Below are 22,090 nucleotides of genomic sequence, written 5' to 3'. Positions count from 1 at the left end.
AGGATCATCTAGGCAAGAAAGAAGTAATAATTCAGACACAGCATGGGTTTGTCAAGGGGAAGTCTTGTCTGACCAATCTGATTGGATACTATGATATGGTTACAAAGCAACTGGATGCAAAAAATAATTTTGCATATACTTGGATTTCAGGAAAGCTTTTGATACTGTTGCACATGGAAGACTGCTGCACAAATTGGATCAGTATGGCATTAAGGAAAGTTTCTACAATGGATAACTGAATGTTTGAGTGGGAGAAGATAGAGTGGTAATGAATGGACACTGCTCCTTGTGGACTAATGTTATTAGTGGAGTTCCCCAAGGTTTGGTGCTGGGCCCATTGTTGTTTTGTGTATTTATCAATGATATCGATGTAGGTATATCAGGCTTAATGTCCAAGTTTGTAGCCAACTGTGTTGTGGGAGGTGGAGAATGAAAAATGATAATTGTGCAATCAGATATGAAGTTCTCTGAGCAGTGCAGAAGGGCTGCCAGAGCAGGTCAAGCAGTTTTGTCAATGATATATAGGAATTTTGCTAGCAAAGACAAGGAGGTGATTATCCCCTTGTATAAGGCAATGGTCAGGCCATATCTTGAGTACTGTGTACAGGTCTGAAGGCCTCTTTTTAGGAAAGATGTAGAATTGCTAGAACAAGTACAGAGAATGGCAACAAGATTGGTGAGAAGAAGAAAGGGGTGCTGTTACCAAGAGAGGTTTTAAGGTCTGCAAGTTGCAGCACCTGGAGATTATGCACCTGCAAGGTGATCTGATTGGATTGAGGTGTATAAGGCTTTGAATGGTTTAAGCAGGTGGGATACTTTCACTTGCACAGATTAAGAACCTGAGGGGGCATAGATTGAAACTGAGGAACTATAGTTGTAGAATAGATGTGCAGAAGTTTGCCTGTAGTCAGCGGGTGGTTGATTGTTGGAACAGACTTCCATCTGTTGTTGTGGAAGTTGATAGCTTAAATAAAATTAAGGCTGAACTAGACATACATTTGGAGTGAATGGATGGGAAGGGTTTTTTTTTTTTTTTTTTTTTTTTTGGCTGATGCTTATATAAGCTTGCTTTTTTGCATCATATGCCTCAACTAATTCTAATATACCTAGGGCAGAGTCTTTCAGGGATCTCTGTTGGGTCAACTGCTGTTTTTTTTTTTTTTTTTTTCATTAATTACATTGATGAGGGAATGGAAGGGTGGTTAATGACTGGAATCAGGCAATTGTGTATTCAAATAACTTAGATCACTTGCACAAATGGTCTGAAAAATATTAATTGAAGTTTAGCACTTTATAATGCAAAGTTCTGCACCCAGGGAACAGAAATCCAGGAGTTACTTATAACTGGGGGAAGGGGGAAAGAAATGGAGTTAAAAGCAGTCCAGTAACGAAAAAATCTTAGGAGTTGCAATTCATTCAGACAAAAATTTTCTATCCTCTATAAACAGGTCATCATTCCTTTGTATAGACAAAAGTTAGGCTGTATTTAGAATATTGTGGTCAGGTGCCTCGAGACTACATTTGGAAAAAGACAGTTCCAGAAACGGCTCAAAAAAGGGCAACCAGGTAAGGGGTGCTAACTGATATCTGTATTGAATGATAGAAATTTTTTTTTTTTTTTTTGGGCATTAATTCCACAGTAAGAAATTACATATACATACACACTGGACAGGGAAATTTTTAATTTTACTTTGTTGTGTAGAAAAAGGCAACAGATGAATATCAGCAAAATAAAGTAATGACTGTTAATTGAAATACTGGTTTTTAAGCTAAAATAATTAGCACCTTTATATATTCTATATAAATGGTAGTAATTAGTCTTGAACAATTTGTATTTCTTTTATAAAGAAGCTGTAATTAATGTATTAATAACACTGCTTCACCTGATGAGTAAGAACCAAAGTATCAGCAACATATCTGTTTAGGTGATTAAGATGGGTAGCTTCTATGCAAAGAATCACTTCCCCACCAGTTAACTCTGGTAATATTTTCCAGCCAAATTTTAGACTGCTATTAGCATTTGTTGATACTGTTGATGGAACTGGCTGATGGCGTCTGGTCAGTCTGGCCTTCCACCCTACTCCCTGAAGAAGACCTAAAAATACACCATATAATATTTAAGCACAGAATGAATTCAGAATTAAGTTGTAACAGGAAGTATTTTTTAATTAAAAATTTTTAAATGATTAAAGTTTAATTCTATTATTTTTGTAATTCTGGAGGTGAATAAAGCCAGAGAAATATATGGGGGGGGGGTAAAAAAAAAGATTTGTATTCACCCAGAAATAGTTGTGATAGAAAGTTGAAGTTATTTTTTTTTCTGTCTGATACCTGGAAATCACTATAGCAACCACACAAATTTTGGTTTCAAACTGACAATTCATTTTTTTTTTTGCTTTAGTGCTGAATGAAGTGTCACAATGGATAAAGTGGAATACAGATCAGTGATTCAATTCCTCTTTCTTCAAGGGAAAACTCCCAAATCAATCTATGAAGAAATGGTCACTGTTTGTGGAGAAGACTGCCCGGTTACTGTGTTGCTGCATATTGGTATAAACAATTCAAGTGTGGAAGAACCTCAGTGTATGATGAAGAAATTCCAGGATGCACACCAACTGCCCTAACAGAAGAGCATGTTGCAAAAATTGAGGCATTAATCCTGGAAGATTTCTGTATTAGCATCAAAGAACTAGCCGTAGAGATCCAAATTAGAGTAGGGTGGTCTGTGGAGAACATCATCCATCAATAGTTGCATATGAGTAAAGTGTCTACTAGATGGGTTCCCAGACTTCTGACCCTTTACCAGAAGAAGGAAGGAAAGGGTACAATGTATAGTTGTGCCACTGTATCTGCTGATTCAGTATCTGCTGATTCGGTATCTGCTGATTCAGTTACCCGTGGTTAACCACAGAAAAAAAACTGAAAAACTTAACACGTACTACTCGTGTGTCCAATACGACGCTTCCCTTTATTTTTTATGTCAATTTTAAATCGATTAGCTTCCCTTTATTTTTTACAATGTCGCGTATGGTTTAGTCACCAACATTATAAGGGTTCTTTAGAGATTTAACGGATGCACCATTTTCAAACTTTTAAATAATTTCAAGTTTTTGTTTAATTGAAAGCACAACGCTTGCGTTTGCCTATCATTTTTGCGATTTCTAAGCAAAAAAAAAAAAATAAGTTACTATAAAAAAAAAAAAAATTCCGACATCCTTGACATAAATAACAAAACAAAATTTGTCCTTTTACGGTGCAACAGAACACAACAATCGATGCAACGCACTAAATCAAACTAAACATTTGGTCTCTCCTTTTTTATTTTGAGCAGTGCAGTAGGTGTGAAGACAGCAGGAGTTGCAAGATAATAGGTACACTAATCTTCCAATGACGACTTATAATGCCAGTTCCTGTCACTTATTTACAACTTGAAAAATATCTGTTTATACCTCTTCTAGTTATTACTTGAATTTTATGATTACTGTTTTTTTTTTTTTTTAATTTGGAGTTTTGAAGTGTCCTGGTTAATCCAATCCCAGTAAATCGAGAGTCTGCTGTACTTTATTATTACTGTATTTCATGTTGATAATGTCTTACTGTGTGTTTAATTTATAAATTAAACTTTATTATATGTATGTATGTACAAGAAAATCACATTATATATGGTGTCAGCAGGTGTTCGCTTATATCCGCGGTTTCAGCTCTCCACGGTATGTCTTGGAACATATCCCACGCGGATACGTTCAGGGATACAGGGGGTCTTACTGTACACATGAAATGTTGTTGATGTGCCAGAAAAAGCAAGAGGAGTTTTTTCAGGGATAGTTAACCATGGATGAAACTTCGATCCATCACTTTGATCCCAAAACTAAACCACACCCCAAAAAGGCAAAGGTGCAACAAAGTACTTGCAAGGTGATGTCAGTTTTTTGGGATCAGCATGGTGTAATACCAACACATTACCTTCGAAAGGGCTGTACTGTGATAGCAAATATTATTCCAAACTCATTATGATGCAAGAAAGCAAGCCTATACAGCATCAGCCAAACCCCCCCCCCTTCCCATTTCACCCATCCGGTGACTCCAAATGTTTGTTTAGTTCAGCCTTAAATTTATTTAAGCTATCAACTTCCACACATCTATTCTACAACTGTCTTTCCTCAAATTGAATCTATGCCCCTTCATGTTCTGAGTCTGAGCAAGCAGAAGTATCCCACCTGCTCAAATCATTCAAAGCCTTGTACACCTCAATCACATCACCTCGCAGATGCCTAGTCTCCAGATGCTGCAACTTGCAGAACATAAGCCTTTCTTCATAAGCACACCCCTTTGTTCCTCTCACCAATCTTGCTGCCCTTCTCTGTACTCGTTCTAGCAACTCTACATCATTCTTAAAATGAGGCCTGCAGACCTGTATACACTACTCGAGGTGTGGCCTGACCATTGCCTTATACAAAGGGATAATCACTTAGTTGTGTCTCTGCTAGCAAAATTCTTATACAGTGAAACTTCTCCTAACGGACACCTCTCGTTAACGGACATCTCTCTACAACGGACATTTTCAAATTCCCCAACTCGCCTCCATTGGTTTTAACGTGTTTGCAGCTTCTGTCTAGCGGACATTCTCTGTAACGGACGCGGACAGGCAATCTGCACTGTTTCGTTAAGATTTGCACTTTATTTGATCTCCCCATAACGGACAGCGGGCGAGCTCACGGCCCTTTTTCTAGGAACGTTTCTTCCACGTATTGCCTCAATCGTGTGTTTATTTTCTATTTCCAATTCTCTGAATTTTATCAAGGTTTACGTCGCGGTTCTAAACCCTTTTTCAAGAATTTTAAGGCACGTGTAAAACTTCTGATGAATTCGGTGTGTGCAAGGAGGGGGGAATATGGTCGGCCTTTCGTCTTTTCAGTTTCAGTTTTGTTCAGTGTTGTGTGAAGTGCACAATGTCTTCTCGTAAACATTTAACTTTAAAAGATAGTCGAACTCATTAATGCGTATGATCGGCAATAAAATAGTGTTCGCAATCTCGCTGTAAAATTCAAAATCGGGAAGACGCAGGTAAGCGACATCCTAAAGGAAAAAAATTAACTGCTCAAACAATTTTGGCAACACGTAAATGATCAGGTTCAAAAATCATTCCCGAAAACTTTGGACTTCAAATTTGTCGCGCACGTGCTAAAAAAATTCCCATTAATGGGCCTATTATTAGGGAAAAGGCTTTGGAGGTTGCGAAATCTATGGGAGTAAATGAGTTCTGTGGGATGGCTAGACAAGTTCAAAACTCGGCATAAAATTTCTTGGAAAACCGTAAGTGGTGAAGGTGGATCTGTTGATACTGGGGTTGTAACAGAGTGGACCGTCAAATTGGAAGAGTTATGTCGTGATTTTGAAGCTAAGGATATTTACAACTGTGACGAAACAGGGTTGTTTTTTTAAAGCTCTTCCTGAAAACACAATGAGTCTAAAAAACGAAAATTCCAGGGCGGAAAAATTTCTAAGGAACGCTTGACTGTACTATTGTGTACAAATATGCTGGGAGACTTTGAACAACCTTTTGTTATATGAAACCCACAAAATCCTCATTGTTTCAAGGGCATAAAGTTGAATCTTTTGGATGTTGACTGGAAGTCTAATAAAAAAGCGTGGATGACACGAGATATCATGAGCGAATGGATAAGTCACTTTGAACAAAACATGATTCGTCAAAACAGAAAAATTATTCTTTTCATGGATAATGCTGCATCTCACCCGCACATTGAATTTTCCAACATTCAAATCATTTTTCTGCCACCAAACACATCTGCAGAGTGTTAGCCCTTGGATTAAGGGATAATAAAAAATTTTAAACTTCACTACAGAAAACGTGTTTTAAGACATCTCATTGCAAACATGAACGATGTAACATGTGCGAGTGACCTTGCAAAGAAAATCAGCATCCTAGATGCGATTCAATGGATTTCCTCTTCAGTAAACGCAATTAGAAAACAAACTGTCGTGAACTGTTTTGTAAAGTCTGGCTTCTCAAACGCAAAATTGAAGTTGTGAACAGCAATGTGGAGCACCAAGAAGAACAAGAACTTCAACATCTATTGATAATGTACGATACTTCAGCTACAAGTGACCCTGGCTACAAAGATATAGACTCAAACCTCAGTACAGAAGATGGTGCTCTAAATATCAACGACATTATCATCGATATTTTTCAAGAAGTTCCTCATGAGGATGAAGAAATGGAAGGAGGTCATTCTGTCGAAGAACATATTAACGACGAACCACTGATGAAAATAGAAGAAGCACTCATACAAATCAATCGTTTAAAAATGTTTTTCGCCGCTGAAGGACTTTCGTTGGTTTCTTCACTCCACACAAATGTTGAAAACAAAATTATCAGCCGGAAGAAGGTGCAGAAGAAAATAAGTGATTACTGTATGTATTTTACTTAAGATAAAGTCATAATATGCATAGCACAATTGTATGTATATTATTTACAAAAATATTGTGCAAAATCTGTATATAATTTAATTTAATTTTACATTAAACGTTTAACGATTTTTCTTTCTTTCTTTTTTTTTTCTCCCTCAGACTTCTTGTTAGCGGACACTTCTCTCTAACGGACACATTTTCGTTCCCCGTGGCTGTCCGTTAAAGGGACGTTTCACTGTATATCATTGACAAAACTCCATGACCTGCCCTGGCAGCCCATCTGCACTGCTCAGAGAACTTCACATCTGACTGCCCAATTACTCCCAGGTCTTTTTCATTCTCCACCTCCCTGAGTGTAGTACCACAAAGTTGGTATGTTTCACTTGGGTTACTGCTACCCATATTCAGTACTTTGCATTTGTCAATGTTAAACTTCAGTTGCCACTTCTCAGCCCATCTACCTAACTTTTCTAGATACTGTTTTCTAGCAGGGATAAGGAGGTGATTATTCCCTTGTATAAGGCAATGGTCAGACCACACATTGAGTATTGTATACAAGTCTGGAGGCCTCATTTCAAGAAGGATGTAGAGCTGCTGGAACGAGTACAGAGAAGGGCAACAAGATTAGTGAATGGAACAAAGGGTTGCTCTTATGAAGAAAGGCTTAAGTTTTGCAAATTACAGTGTCTGGAGACTAGGCACCGGCGAGGTGATCTGATAGAGGTGTATAAAGCCTTGAATGGTTTGAGTATGCTCAATGCCGATGGGATTCTTCCTCTTGCTCAGAATAATCACCTGAGAGTGCATAAATTCAAATTGAGGAAAGACAGATGTAGGATAGATGTGTGGAAATTTGCCTTTAGCCAGCGGGTAGTTGGTTGGTGGAACAGACTTCCATCCCTTGTTGTGGAAGTTGATAGCCTAAATAAATTTAAGGTTCAGCTGGACAGGTATTTCGAACAAACGGAGGGGTGAAATGGGAGCGGCTTTTTTTTGGCTGATGCTGCATAAGCATACTATCTTTAGTGTCATTAACAGCCATGCCAACCTTTGTATCATCTGCAAACTTGGACATTAAGCGTGATATACCTTCATCAATATCATTGACAAATATACAAAGCAACAATGGGCCCAGCACCGAACCCTGGGGTACTCTGCTAATACATTAGTCCATGTAGAGCAGTGTCCATTTATTACCACTCTCTGCTATCTCTCACTCAACCATCCCTTTCTCCATTGCAATAACTTGGCCTTAATGCCATAACGCTCCAATTTGTACAGCAGTTTTCCATGTGCAACAGTATCAAAAGCTTTCCTGAAATTAAAGTATATGATATCAAAATTATAGTATATGATATCAAAATTATAGTATATGATATCAAAATTGTAGTATCCAATTAAATCGGTCAGAACCCTTAACAAACCTATGCTGTGTCTGAACTATTGCTGCTGGTGACCTTCTATTACCTCTTTAACCAGTGACTCTATTATTTTCCCCAGAACAGAAGTTAAACTAACAGGTCTACAATTATTTGTGTCACCCTTTGAACCCCCTTTGTCAATTGGAGATACAATTTGCACATCACCAGTCCATGAGAACCTCCCCTGACTCTAAGGATGCTCTTATAATTATGATTAAGGGTTTTCTTACTTCACTTAGCATTAGCATTAGTAGAGGTATATGATGCAAGAAAGCAAGCTTATGCAGCATCAGCCAAAAAAAAACAACAACTCCCATTTCACCTCTCCGCTCGTTCGAAATATCTGCCCAACTGAGCCTTAAATTTATTTAGGCTATCAACTTGCGCAACAAGGGATGGAAGTCTGTTCCACCAAACAAATACCCGCTGGCCAAAGGCAAATTTCCACATATCTATCCTACATCTGTCTTTCCTCAATTTGAATTTATGCTCTCTCAGGTGATTATTCTGAGCAAGAGGAAGAATCCCATCGGCAGTGAGCATGCTCAAACTATTCAAGGCTTTATACACCTCTATCAGATCACCTCACCAGTGCCTAGTCTCCAGACACTGTAATTTGCAAAACTTAAGCCTTTCTTTGTAAGAGCAACCCTTTGTTCCATTCACTAATCTTGTTGCCCTTCTCTGTACTCGTTCCAGCAGCTCTACATCCTTCTTGAAATGAGGCCTCCAGACCTGTATACAGTACTCAAGGTGTGGCCTGACCATTGCCTTATACAAGGGAATAATCACCTCCTTATTCCTGCTAGAAAAATTCCTGTATATCATTGACAAGGCACCATGAGCTACTCTTGCAGCCCATCTGCACTGCTCAGAAAACTTCATATCTGGCTGCACAATTATCCCCAGTTCCTTTTTATTCTCTACCACTGTCAGTATAGTACAACAGAGTTGATACGTTGCTCTGGGGTTACTGTTTCCCATATGTAGTACTTTACATTTGTCAATGTTAAACTTCATTTGCCACCTCTCAGCCCATCTGTTCAACCTTTCCAGATCCTGTTCCAACAGCATAGTGTCAGTAGTGTCCTTAACAACCCTGCCAACCTTTGTATCGTCTGCAAACTTGGACATTAAGCTTGATATACCATCATCAATATCATTTATAAATACAGGAAACCCTTGATTAGTGCAGTTTTGAACAGTGGTTTTAATTAGGGTGCAAAATGTTTTTGATACTATCCCCTTAATATATGCATTATCAAATGATTAGTGCGCTGTTTTTTTTCTTGCGGTGCTTGGCAACTCACGATGGCGCCTGAAGAGGCAAATACATGACACGCACTCACCAGGGTTTTCCAACTTAAATGTATGGGAATTGACTCTGAAACGCTCGACAGCAGCACCCCATACCACTCTGAAATTGAAATTTTCTCTGGTAACTCATATTCTTGTATAATTTTAGCGTTAACACAGATATTACATCATCGTCATGCTAAATGTACAATTAATGTAGTTTAAGTAGTACTTGTTGTATGTTTGATTCTGAATTATTTTCGCTCTGATTTTTCACAATTTGTTCAATTTTAGCGATTCCTGTGTAGCGTTTAGCGAGGATCTGGCGCTAATTTCAGCTTTCATACACATCTTTCATCTTGTATGAAAGCTGTGTGAAAGTGCTCAGTAAAGTAATCACTCATCACTGGGCAGTTCCTCAGCAATCCTTGACGAGTGTAGAAGTGTTACAGGCTTATTGCTCATCCTAACAAAACAATTTTTTTTTTAAATTACCTTTCATAGTTATGGACAGGAAAAAGGGTAATAAACGAAAAGTCATCACTTTTGATACTAAACTTGACATCATTAAGAGATTTGATAATGGCTAAAGCAAAGCAAACATAGGTAGGGCACTAGGCTTTGGTGAGTCCATATGCACCGTTATGAACAAAGCAGGTGAGTACCGGGAAAAAGGCAAAATGGCATCTGGATTTTTAAGTATGCAATGCACTAGGAATAGAAGTTCATTAATGATTGAAATGGAAGATTTGCTTTTTATTTGGTTAGAAGATTGTAATCAGAAATGTATTCCTATTGATGGAAATAACATCAAGATTAAAGCTATGAGCCTTTTTTCTTCATTAAAAGAAAACAAATATCAAGGGGATACTTCAACATTCTCGGCTAGTACAGGCTGGCTAGAAAATTTCAAAGCTCGATCTGTCATAAAAAATATTAAATTAACAGGTGAAGCAGCCAGTGCCGATAAAGATGCAGCAGCCAAATATCCCATTGAACTGAAGAAAATGGGTATGATTATCGTCAGATTTTCAATGTCGACGAAACTGGCCTTTTATGGAAAAAAAATGCCAACGAGAACATTTTTGGCAAGAAAAGAAGTAACTGCACCAGGTCATAAAGCATCCAAAGATAGATTAACACTTCTACTTGGAGGTAATGCTGAAGGAGATTGCAAATTGAAATCGATGGTAATTTATCGTACAATGAACCCAAGAGTGTTAAAAGGCTGTAACAAGCAATCCCTTCCAGTAATTTGGAAATCAAATAAAAGGGTTTGGGTGACAAAACAGTTGTTTGAAGAATGGTTCACTATGCATTTTTGTCCCACAGTCGAAAAATACTGCAAGGCAAATAATTTAGATTTCAAAGTTCTTTTAATTTTTAGATAATGCCCCTGGGCATCCTACCTCACTCAATGATTTAAATAACAATGTGAAGGTTATATTTCTACCACCAAATATGACTTCTTTACTCCAGCCAATGGACCAAGGAGTTATTTCTACATTCAAAGCATATTATTTGAGACAAACTTTTGCTCAGGCAATTCAAGCTACAACTGGAGATGATGCAAACACGCTCAATGAATTTTGGAAAAAAACATGATATTAAAGAAGCAGTTGAGAACATACACAAATCGTGGGAAGAAATGAAGAACAGCTGCATGAGAGCAGTCTGGCAGAATCTTTTGCCTGAATGTGCAAATGATTTTTGCAGTTTCATTAATCCTGTCAACAAAGTTATTGATGAAATTACTACAATTGGAAAAGACCTCAGCTTTGAGGAAGTAGATTCGGGAAACGTTAGAGAATTATTGGAATCGCATTCAAAAGACAAGTAACGACGATCTTCTTGAAATTGAGCATCAACATGCATATGAGGAAGAAGACGAAAATGAAGGAGAAGAAAAGCAAATTGCTTCCGAATAAATTTTAAAAAAGATAGTATGATTTAAATTTTATTTTTTGCAAAAAAACTTATCTAACTTCAATTAAACAGTAGTAGCTTTCTTCCTTTCCTCCATGATTTTGCGATAACAATCAATTTGATTATCTAACCCTCGATGAACGTTCATGCTTCTCTCTGCATCTGGATCAATCTCTAGTATGAGTTCTTTTGCTTTTAAAGCAAAATCATGGAAGAAAGGAAGAAAGCTACTACTGTTCAATTGAAGTTAGATAAGTTTTTTTGCAAAAAATAAAATTTAAATCATACTATCTTTATTTAAATTTATTCCTTAATAATTTAAAAACTATGCAGTGCATTATAGGTACGTATTGAGTAAGAAAAAATATGTTTTTACAATTTTATAATTATTCCCATTGTTTCTTAAGTTTGATTAGTGCGGTATATTTCAAGGATTCATTGACCGCACTAATCAAGGGTTTCCTGTACAGAAAACAACAATGGACCAAAAACTGAACTCTGAGGAACTCCACTAATAACATTAGTCCACAATGATCAGTGTCCATTGATTACCACTCTCTGTCTTCTCTCCCTCAACCACCCCTTTATCCATAGCAGCAATTTCCCTCCAATGCCAAAATGCTCCAATTTGTGCAGCAGTCTTCCATATGCAACAGTATCAAAAGCCTTTCTAAGATCCAAATATATAATATCAAAGTTATTCCCTGCATCCAGTTCTTTTGTGACTGCATCGTAGTATCCAATCAAATTGGTCAGGCAAGACTTTCCCTTAACAAAACCATGCTGTGTCCGAGCTATAACTGAAGTATTGTCTAGATGATCCTGCAGTGCTTCTTTAACCAGTGCCTCCATTAATTTTCCTGGAACAGAAGGTAAATTCACAGATCTTTAATTACTTGTGTCAGCCTTTGATCCTCCTTTGTGAATTGGGGTCACATTTGCACATCTCCAGTCTATGGGTACCTCCCCAGAGTCCAAAGAAGCTCTAAAAATTATGGCTAAGGGTTTGTTTACTTCCTTTGCTGCCTCCTTTAATATAACTGGATAGATCCCATCCACCCCAAATGCCTTTTTTTATGTTTATCCTCAACAATTTCTCCTCCACTTTCCTCTCAGTTATTACAAAATCAACTAGCTAACTGCCAGAGTTTATTTAACCTCTGGCATTTCCCATACCGAATAACTTCTCATGTGTGAATGTAGATGCAAAATACTCATTTAGTTTGTTAGCCACCTGAGCAGGATCACCAACTGTTGAACCATCAATATCCAGTGGACCAATCTGATTCATCCCTTTCCTTCTAGAGTTTACATAGGTAAAGAACTCTTTTCTGTTTTTCTTTGCATCCTTTGCCAAGGATTTCTCATAATCTGCCTTTGCCTGCCTAATCTCTTTTCTGACTTGGTTACAGACCAGCTTATATCTATCACAGGCTTCCATGTTACCCATTAATTTATTTATATGTAATCCCATGCATTTTTCTTCTCTGCCATATTTCTCATTAGTTCATCTGACATCCATTTAGGCCTAAACCTTGAACAATATTTCTTAGTTGGTATGTAAAGCCTAGTAGCTTCCAAAATAAGTTCTTTGAATGTTACCCATTTTGAATTTGCTTGTGGTAACATCATCAGTTGGTCCCATTGTATAGAATTTAAATACTTAGACCATCGTAGTCGCCTTTACGAAAGCCAAAACCCTTCCCTTTACCCCTGATTGTAGTTACCTCTTTGAGTAAATCCCACTTCAGCACACTGTGATCACTGCCACCTAGTGGTTCCTTTATCTGCAGATTCTTAATGCATACAGAATCACTACTGATAATGAGATCAGGAGTATTACTTCCTCTAGTTGCCTCGCGAACATGCTGATGTAGGAAACAATCATCCAATAAATCCCCAAAAGCCTTGCTAGTGTGTGAGTGACCAATCCACAAATTCCAATCAATATCTGGGAAATTAAAATCTCCCATTATAAGACTCTCTGATTTACTGGCCCACTCTATTTCCCTGTACAGTTTCTTATTATACTCATCAGAGTCATTAGGCTTATAGCAAACTCCTACTCTCAATTTTGATCTCCCAATGCTTATGTCACACCAAACTGACTCGACACTGCATTGTCCAGCGATGTCGACTGGCTTCACTTCCTTGGATTTTATGTGTTTCTTAACTAATAGCATAACCCCTCCTCCATTCCTATCCTGTCTATCCTTTCTGTACACATTGTACTCCCCAAATTCCAGTTCTGCATTCCTTATATATCAGTGTGACACCATGTCTCTGATATCCCAACAATATCTGCCTTTGGTGTTTTGAGCAATACCTCAAATTCGTCAAATTTATTTACCAAAGTAAATCTGCAGATCTCTTACTCTTAAGGCCATTAGTGCCAACGTGTACAACCATATCACCTTTAGTGCCCTTAAAAGATGATATCTGCTCTACAAAGTCATCACATTTTGCTCATGGCAGACAAATCCTGGTCCTGTTCCGCCTATCCTTTTTGAATACTATATTCCCCGTCTCCTGACAACAAAGTCAACGATAATAACTGATTCCTGTGGGACCAGCAAAAAGCTGCGTACTTCTCTAAAAGAAAATCAATAGGGAAAGCTGTCAAAAGGTGTGTGCCTACTTCACAATAATGCCTCTGTGTATTGCTCACATGCAGCACTGAGGTGTGCTCACGAATGTGGCTTTGAAATTTTGCCACATCCTGCTTATTTCCCTGACCTTGCACCTTTGGATTTCTTCCTCTTTCCTGCCCTGAAGTCCTTTCTTCGAAAATCATTTTTAAAAACACTTTTCTACTGATGAGTCATGGTTTGGACGACAGTCAATGGAATTCTACAAAACTGGTCTGTGGAAGTGTATTGAGAGGTGGTAACAATGGTGTTTGTTTCAACCTTTTATTGCAATTTTTTTTATTTTATTTTTTTTTATGAAAACCCCAAAAACGAGAGGTATTAGAACTTATAGTATTTAATACTGTGCTTGGGTTGGAGGTTGAGAAGACGAGAGAAGATATTTGTTGACATTAGACTTGGACTTCTGTAGACTGTAATTTTAAGTTAATACGTATGAAGGAAGGCTGTTCCAGAAAATGGCAGTTGAATGAATAAAAGAGGAAGATGAAAAGTTGGTTCTGTGAGTTTGAAGTTGGACAGTAAATGGATGTTGGCTGGTGGCAGCATGTGTTCAGAATGTTTTGAAAGAGAGAGCGGGAATTATAGAAGCCAATTCAGAAGAACAGTGCCCACGGAAGTATATGAAGAAAAGGCATACAGCAGAAACAGTACGTCTATAAGACAGCGAGTGGAGAGACAATGTTAGAGATGAGTCATTAATTAATCTAACTGCCCTCTCTTCTGAATGGAATCTAGAAGCCTGAGAGAGGTTTTGGGGGCACCGTCCCAGTTGTGGGAACAATATTCCATGGTAGGGAGGACTTGCGATTTGTACAGAGTGAACAGCTGTTTGGAAGAAAAGTAACGGCAAGAGCGAAAGAGAAAACCAAATTTTTTTGATGCAGAGGAAGCAATATTTGTAATGTGTTTGTACCAAGACAGATTAGAAGTCAGGGTAATCCCCAAAAGAGATATATCTACTTGCCTAGAAATCGGAGTGTCAACAAAGATAAGCATACGAGCAGAATAATCCTTTTTGCGAGATATAAGGCAAGACCGAGTTTTAGAAGGATTGAAATCAAATAAGTTGTTTTTGCCCCACTGGAGAATTACCTGGAGATGGGCATTTAAGGAATTGGTAGGGGATATTTGAGAAGTTGAAGCTGATTGAGCAGGGCAAGGTTTCTCAAAATAAAAAGTGAATTGCAATGTGCTACCATCAGCAAAATTATGGATAGGATTAATATTCGAGAGGAAATTAATATACAAAAGGAAAAGAGTGGGGGAAAGAACTGAACCTTGGGGGACACCAGCATTAGTGGAGAAGTTAGAAGACAGAGAGTAATCTACCCTCATCGTCAGAGAGCGATCAGAGAGAAAATTGGATAACCAATTACAAAAAACTGTTGGCAAACCTTATGATGGAAGCTTGTTTAGAAGACCTTTATGCCAAACACGATCGGGCCTTTGAGATGTCAAGAGCAACTGCTTGTGTTTCACCTAACTTTTCCATTGAATTTGTCCATAAATGGATAACGTAAGCCAGAATATCACCAGTGGATTGACACTGACGTAATCCATACTGGTGATCATTGATCAGATGAAAGATTTCTAGTTAGTTTAAGAGTTGATGGTAGTAGTAGTAGTAGTGGCATGTGATGCAAGAAAGCATGTGTATGAGCTTATGCAGCATCAGCCAAAAAAAAAAAAAAAAAAAAAAAAATCACACCATTTCCTCCAAATGCCTGTCCAGTTCATCTTAAATTTATTCAACCTATCAACTTCCACAACGACAGATGGAAGTTTGCTCCAGCAATTAACCACCCGCTGGCTAAAGGCAAATTTCCGCACATCTATTCTACATATGTCTTTTCTTAATTTGAATTTATGCCCCCTTAGGTTCGTAATCTGAACAAGTGGAAGGATCCCATCAGAATTCAGCGTGCTCAACCCATTCAAGGCCTTATACATCTCGATCAGATCACCGCGCAGGTGCCTAGTCTCCAGCCACTGCAATTTGCAGAATTTAAGCCTTTCTTGGTAGGAGGATCCCTTCATTCCCCTCACCAATCTTGTTGCCCTTCTCTGTACACGCTCAAGTAAATCTAAATCCTTCCTAAAATGAGGCCTCCAGACCTGTACGCAGTACTCAAGGCGTGGCCTGACCATTGCCTTATACAGAGGGATAATCACCTCCTTTTCCATGCTAGCAAAATTCCTATATATCATTGACAAAACCCCATGACCTGCCCTGGCAGCCTGTCTGCATTGCTCAGAAAACTTCATATCTGCCTGCACAATTACTCCCAGGTCTTTTTCATTTTCTACAACCTTAAGTGTAGTACCACACATTTGGTACGTTTCTCTGGGGTTACTTCTACCCATATGCAGTACTTTGCATTTGTCAAGGTTAAACTTCAGTTGCCACTTCTTAGCCCATCTGCCCAAATTATCTAGATCCGTTGCAGTAGCTCACTGCCATTACTGTCATTAACAACCCTGCCAACCTTTGTATCATCTGCAAACTTCGACATTAAGCCTGATATACCTTCATCAATATCATTGATAAATACACAAAACAACAGTGGACCCAACACCGAACCCTGTGTGACTCCACTAATAACATTAGTCCATGAAGAGCAGCACCCATTGATTACCACCCTCTGTCTTCTCCCACTTAACCATCCTTTTATCCATTGTAGCAACTTACCCTTAATACCATTCTGCTCCAATTTGTACAATAGTCTTCATGCGCAACAGTGTCAAAAGCTTTCCTGAAATCAAAATATATGATATCAAAATTATTTTTTGTATCCAGTTCCTTTGTAACCACATCATAATATCCTATCAAATTTGTCAGACAAGACTTTCCCTTAACAAACCCATGCTGTGTCTGAATTATTGCTGCAGTCTTGTCTAGATGATCCTGCAATGCATCTTAATTGCTTTCTCCATTACTTTAGAAAGAGTAGAAGTAATTGCAATGTGATGATAATTGGATGGGAGGGATTTATCACCCTTTTTAGGAACTGGCTGGATATGTGCAAATTTCCAAGCAGAACGAAAAACACCTTTGGAATAAGAAAGTGAAAAAAGGCGGCAAAGAACAGAAGTAAGTTCAGGAGTGCAGGTTTTGAGAACAAGAGGAGAAATACCATCAGGACCTGGAGCTTTCTTAGCATCAAGATTCGTCAAAATCCTTCTGACATCCTTTTGACGGAAGACCACAGGAGGCATTGAATGGAGCATGTTGGGAATGGTGGGAGGTGTTTTACCAAGATCATTAATACATGAGTTGGAAGAAATATGAGATGCTAGCAGGTCAGCTTTATCCTTGGCTGAAGTGACAAGAGAACCATCTGGTTTTGACAGAGGTGGGAGCAGAGATGGGCGAAAGGTGCGGCCAATAGCTTTGGCAAGAGACCAGAATGCTCCGCTACCATTAGGGCAGGAAGCAAGTTTTCTTCTCTTAGCCTGTTCAAAATCTAGTTTGGACTGATTAATAAATCCTTTACAATTGTTGCATGCTTTGGTGTAGGCAGAAAATGACACTGAAGAATTGGAAACAAGTCAATTACGATATGCAACATTCTTCTCTTGAACAGTCTTGGCACTTTTATTGGAAAAAACACCAAAGTTTAGATAACGGACGAGATTTTAAAGTGGATTTTGGGATAAAGGATTCAATTCCTACAAGAATAATTTCACTGACACAATCTGAGCAAACGTTGACATCAGATGTTTTGAAACAGTAATCTGGCCAAGGAAAAGAAGAAAAGAAATCTCGCACGCCATCCCATTTTGTATCCTTGTAATGACAAACAACACGAGGTTGGGAATAGCCATGCGATAAAGGCTCCATCGGAGAAGAGACAATCACTAAGTCATGAACTGGAGTGCCTAAAGGACCACTCACTTCGACCATGTACTTAGAAGGGTTGTTTGTGAGAAAAAGATCAAACATGTTGGCTGTATGGTTAGGATTGTCTAGTATTCCTGTAGGTAAATAAACAATCTGTGCAAGGTCATTAGTAATTGCAAAAGCCTCAGCATCCCAACAAGCTGGGTCAGTGTGACTAGAAAACGGAAGCCAGCTGGAGTTGTGAACATTAAAGTCACCAAAGAAAATTACTTCACTGTTAGGAAAGTTAGATGGGTCGGAAAACTGCTAGATTGGAGGGATACAAGGACTAATAGATTAACAGTAGCCACTGGCAGAGGTGAAAGTGATTCTTGCACTGCTTCTATTGGAATGAGCCGCAGCCTGGAAAATAAGATGCAGGATATTTCAGAGACTGCTGGGAATCATTGGGGTACAAGTAAACACATGGATTGTGTTAGGGTAGCTAAGAAAAAGAACAGGTGCATGTATACTTGCGTGTACACCAATGCCAGGAGTTTAGTAAATAAATTTGATGAATTTGAGGTATTGCTCAAAACATCAAAGGCAGATATTGTGGGGATTTCAGAGACGTGGTGTCACACAGATATAAGGAATGCAGAACTGGAATTTGGGGAGTACAATGTCTACAGAAAGGATAGACAGGATAGGAAGGGAGGAGGGGTTATGCTATTAGTTAAGAAATACATAAAATCCAGGGAAGTGAAGCCAGTCGACATTGCTGGACAGTGCAGTGTCGAGTCAGTTTGGTGTGACATAAGCATTGGGAGATCAAAATTGAGAGTAGGAGTGTGCTATAGGCCTAATGACTCTGATGAGTATAATAAGAAACTGTACAGGGAAATAGAGTGGGCCAGTAAATCAGAGAGTCTTATAATGGGGGGTTTTAATTTCCCAGATATTGACTGAAATTTGGGGGCTGGTCACTCACACACTAGCAAGGCTTTTGTGGATTTATTGGATGATTGTTTTCTACATCAGCATGTTCGGGAGGCAACTAGAGGGAGTAATACTCTTGATTTGATTATTAGTAGTGATTCTTCATGCATTAAGAATCTGCAGAAAGAGGAACCACTAGGTGGCAGTGATCACAGTGTGCTGAAGTGGGATTTACTCAAAGAGGTAACTACTATTAGGGGTAAAGGGAAGGGTTATTGCTTTCGTAAAAATTTTTTTTTTTTTTTTTTTTTTTTAGGAGCATTAGCAACTAAGGCCATATTGCTCCGGGATATGCCGTGGTCATTCCCTGACTTTTCCGCATCCTCCGTATTTGGTGGTCACGGGCTCGAACCCCGGTCTAATCAAGAAGCGTGTGCTATGCACTGCTGCTCCTTCCCACCTGGCTACGGAGGCGCCCAGCTTTCGTAAAGGCGACTATGATAGAGTGAGACAGTATTTAAATTCTATACAGTGGGACCAACTGATGAAGTTACCAATAGCAAATTCAAAATGGGAAGCATTCAAAGAACTTATCTTGGAAGCTACTAGGCTTTACATACCAACTAAGAAATATTGTTCAAGGTTTAGGCCTAAATGGATGTCAGATGAACTAATGAGACATATGGCAGAGAAGAAAAATGCATGGGATGCATACAAATTAATCCGTGACACAGAAGTCTATGATAGATACAAGTTACAAAGGAGGTTAGGCAGGCAAAGGCAGATTACGAGAAATCTTTGGCAAGGGATGCAAAGAAAAACAGCAAAGAGTTCTTTACTTATGTAAACTCTAGAAGGAAGGGGATGAATCAGATTGGTCCACTTGATATCGATGGGTCAACTGTTGATGATCCTGCTCAGGTACCTAACAAACTAAATGAATATTTTTCATCGACATTCACAAATGAGGAGTTATTCAGCGAGGGGAATGCCAGAGGTGTATTCAACTCTGGCAGTAAGCTAGAGAATCTTGTAATAACTGAGAGTAAAGTGGAGGAGAAATCGTTGAAGATAAATACAAGAAAGGCACCTGGGGTGGATGGGATCTATCCAGTTATATTAAAGGAGGCAGCAAAGGAAGTAAGCAAACCCTTAGCCATAATTATGAGAGCTTCCTTGGACTCAGGGGAAGTACCCATGGACTGGAGATGTGCAAATGTGACCCCAATTCACAAAGGAGGATCAAAGGGCGACACAAGTAATTATAGACCTGTTAGTTTAACTTCTGTTCCAGGAAAATTAATGGAGGCACTGGTTAAAGAAGCACTGCAGGATCATCTAGACAAGACTTCAGTTATAGCTCAGACACAGCATGGTTTTGTTAAGGGGAAGTCTTGCCTGACCAATTTGATTGGATACTATGATGCAGTCACAAAAGAACTGGATGCAGGGAATAACTTTGATATTATATACTTGGATCTTAGAAAGGCTTTTGATACTGTTGCACATGGAAGACTGCTGCACAAATTGGAGCAGTGTGGCATTGGAGGCAAATTGCTGCTATGGATAAAGGGGTGGTTGAGGGGGAGAAGCAGAGAATGGTAATCAATGGACACTGCTCATTGTGGACTAATGTTATTCGTAGAGTCCCTCAGGGTTCAGTATTGGGTCCATTATTGTTTTCTGTATTTATAAATGATATTGATGATAGTATATCAAGCTTAATGTCCAAGTTTGTAGATGATAAGAAGGTTGGCAGGGTTGTCAAGGACACTACTGACACTATGCTACTGCAACAGGATCTGGAAAGGTTGAGCGATGGGCTGAGAGGTGGCAAATGAAGTTTAACATTGACAAATGTAAAGTACTACATATGGGAAACCTAGAGCAACATATCAACTCTGTGGTACTACACTGACAGGTGGTAGAGAATGAAAGGGAACTGGGGGTGGTTGTGCAGGCAGATATGAAGTTTTCTGAGCAGTGCAGATGGGCTGCAAGAGTAGCTCATGGTGTATTGTCAATGATATATAGGAATTTTTCTAGCAGGGATAAGGAGGTGATTATTCCCTTGTATAAGGCAATGGTCAGGCCACACCTAGAGTACTGTATACAGGTCTTGAGGCCTCATTTCAAGAAGGATGTAGAGATGCTGGAACGAGTACAGAGAAGGGCAACAAGATTAGTCAATGGATCAAAGTGGTGCTCTTACGAAGAAAGGCTTAAGTTTTGCAAATTACAGTGTCTGGGCACCAGCGAGGTGATCTGATAGAGGTGTATAAAGCCTTGAATGGTTTGAACATGCTCAATGCTGATGGGATTCTTCCTCTTGCTCAGAATAATCACCAGATGTGGGATAGATGTGCGGAATTTTGCCTTTAGCCAGCGGGTGGTTGGTTGGTGGAACAGACTTCCATCCCTTGTCGTGGAAGTTGATAGCCTAAATAAGTTTAAGGCTCAGCTGGACAGGTATTTCGAACGAACAGAGGGGTGAAGTGGAAGTGGTTATTTTTTATTTATTTTTTTTTTATTTTTTTTCTGATGCTGCATAAGCTTGCTTTCTTGCATCAAATGCCTCTACTAATGCTAATGCTAAAGTTGGACTGTAGAAAGTCAAGTTGCAAAGAGAGGAAGTCAAAGAGCTCTAAGTGATTAGTGGAGTTGGGAAGAACGGTAGAGACAACAGAAGAATTTGACACAATGAGATAGAGATATTTTAAGCCAGAGAAGATCGTAAAGAGGAGATTCCAAATTACCAAGTCTCTGACAGGGAATATAGGAATGGACATGTGCAGTACCACCTTTGAGGCAAAAGGAATCATACAGTGAATAATTTGGGTAACCGATATGAGAAGTAGTTGAATCAACCGTTGAAGCAATACCTCCAAGTGAATACAAATCTTTTTTGAACCCCTCTCCTTGTACCATACACTGGTAATAATTAATTTTATAGCTAAAGACTATGAATGAAACACATCTGAAGAACTCAAATTTGATTTCTCAGCATTTTAGGCTGTGATATAGTTACACTTAGCACAGGCATAATGTCGGTTACAGCAATGAAAGCTGGGCAGCTTGATCTCATTTAGAATATCGTGTAGAGGCAACTTGGGCCACCAGCATAACATCAGTATATCATGCTGCTAAATAGCATGTACTCTCTAGTTGGCTTACTTGTTTTGTGTTATGAAAAATCTGAGTTTATAGGAGATAAAGCTATGCACCCTTGCCTTTGATGGATTAACCTAATCATTATGGAAAACAGCCCATTCATGTTCCTGTTATCCTGGCAGGCAGTATTTCTCAACTTCAGCTGGCAACAGGAATCAAAACCAACCCTTTATAGCAGTGTGAAAGAGGACTCGCACTAGCATATGTTTCTAAAGAGCTAGCTCACACAGAGAGACTCATCAAGTGCACCTCTGCATTGCATTTAAAAATATGTAGAAAATAAGCAACTTGATATTTGATTGATCATATAGGTATCAACTGTAAATTTTTCAGATTTGAGAACTCATAAAAGTTTTTTGTTCAGTTGTCAAGTAACAAAAGTATGATGTTTTTAGGATGAGATTTCAAATAAACTTCAATTATTACAAAGAACTCTT

At 38.7% G+C, this 22,090-nt stretch overlaps 1 protein-coding gene across 2 annotated transcripts in view; it reads right to left on the bottom strand.

Annotated features, from left to right (window-relative positions):
* The window catches only part of Vps13B (vacuolar protein sorting 13B), a 965,007-nt gene that overhangs the window by 30,451 nt on the left and 912,466 nt on the right, over positions 1-22,090 (bottom strand). For both annotated transcript variants that reach the window (XM_090386413.1, XM_090386414.1), the window contains exon 48: positions 1,884-2,095. In XM_090386413.1, coding sequence (XP_090242539.1) covers positions 1,884-2,095 — 212 coding nt within the window. The remainder of the gene's footprint in view (positions 1-1,883; positions 2,096-22,090) is intronic.

The sequence above is a fragment of the Mastigoproctus giganteus genome, chromosome 12 (genome assembly GCF_048544385.1).
Source record: "Mastigoproctus giganteus isolate SK-2022 chromosome 12, ASM4854438v1, whole genome shotgun sequence".
Classification (NCBI taxonomy): Eukaryota; Metazoa; Arthropoda; class Arachnida; order Uropygi; family Thelyphonidae; genus Mastigoproctus; species Mastigoproctus giganteus.
This window is presented reverse-complemented; position numbering and strand designations above follow the sequence as displayed.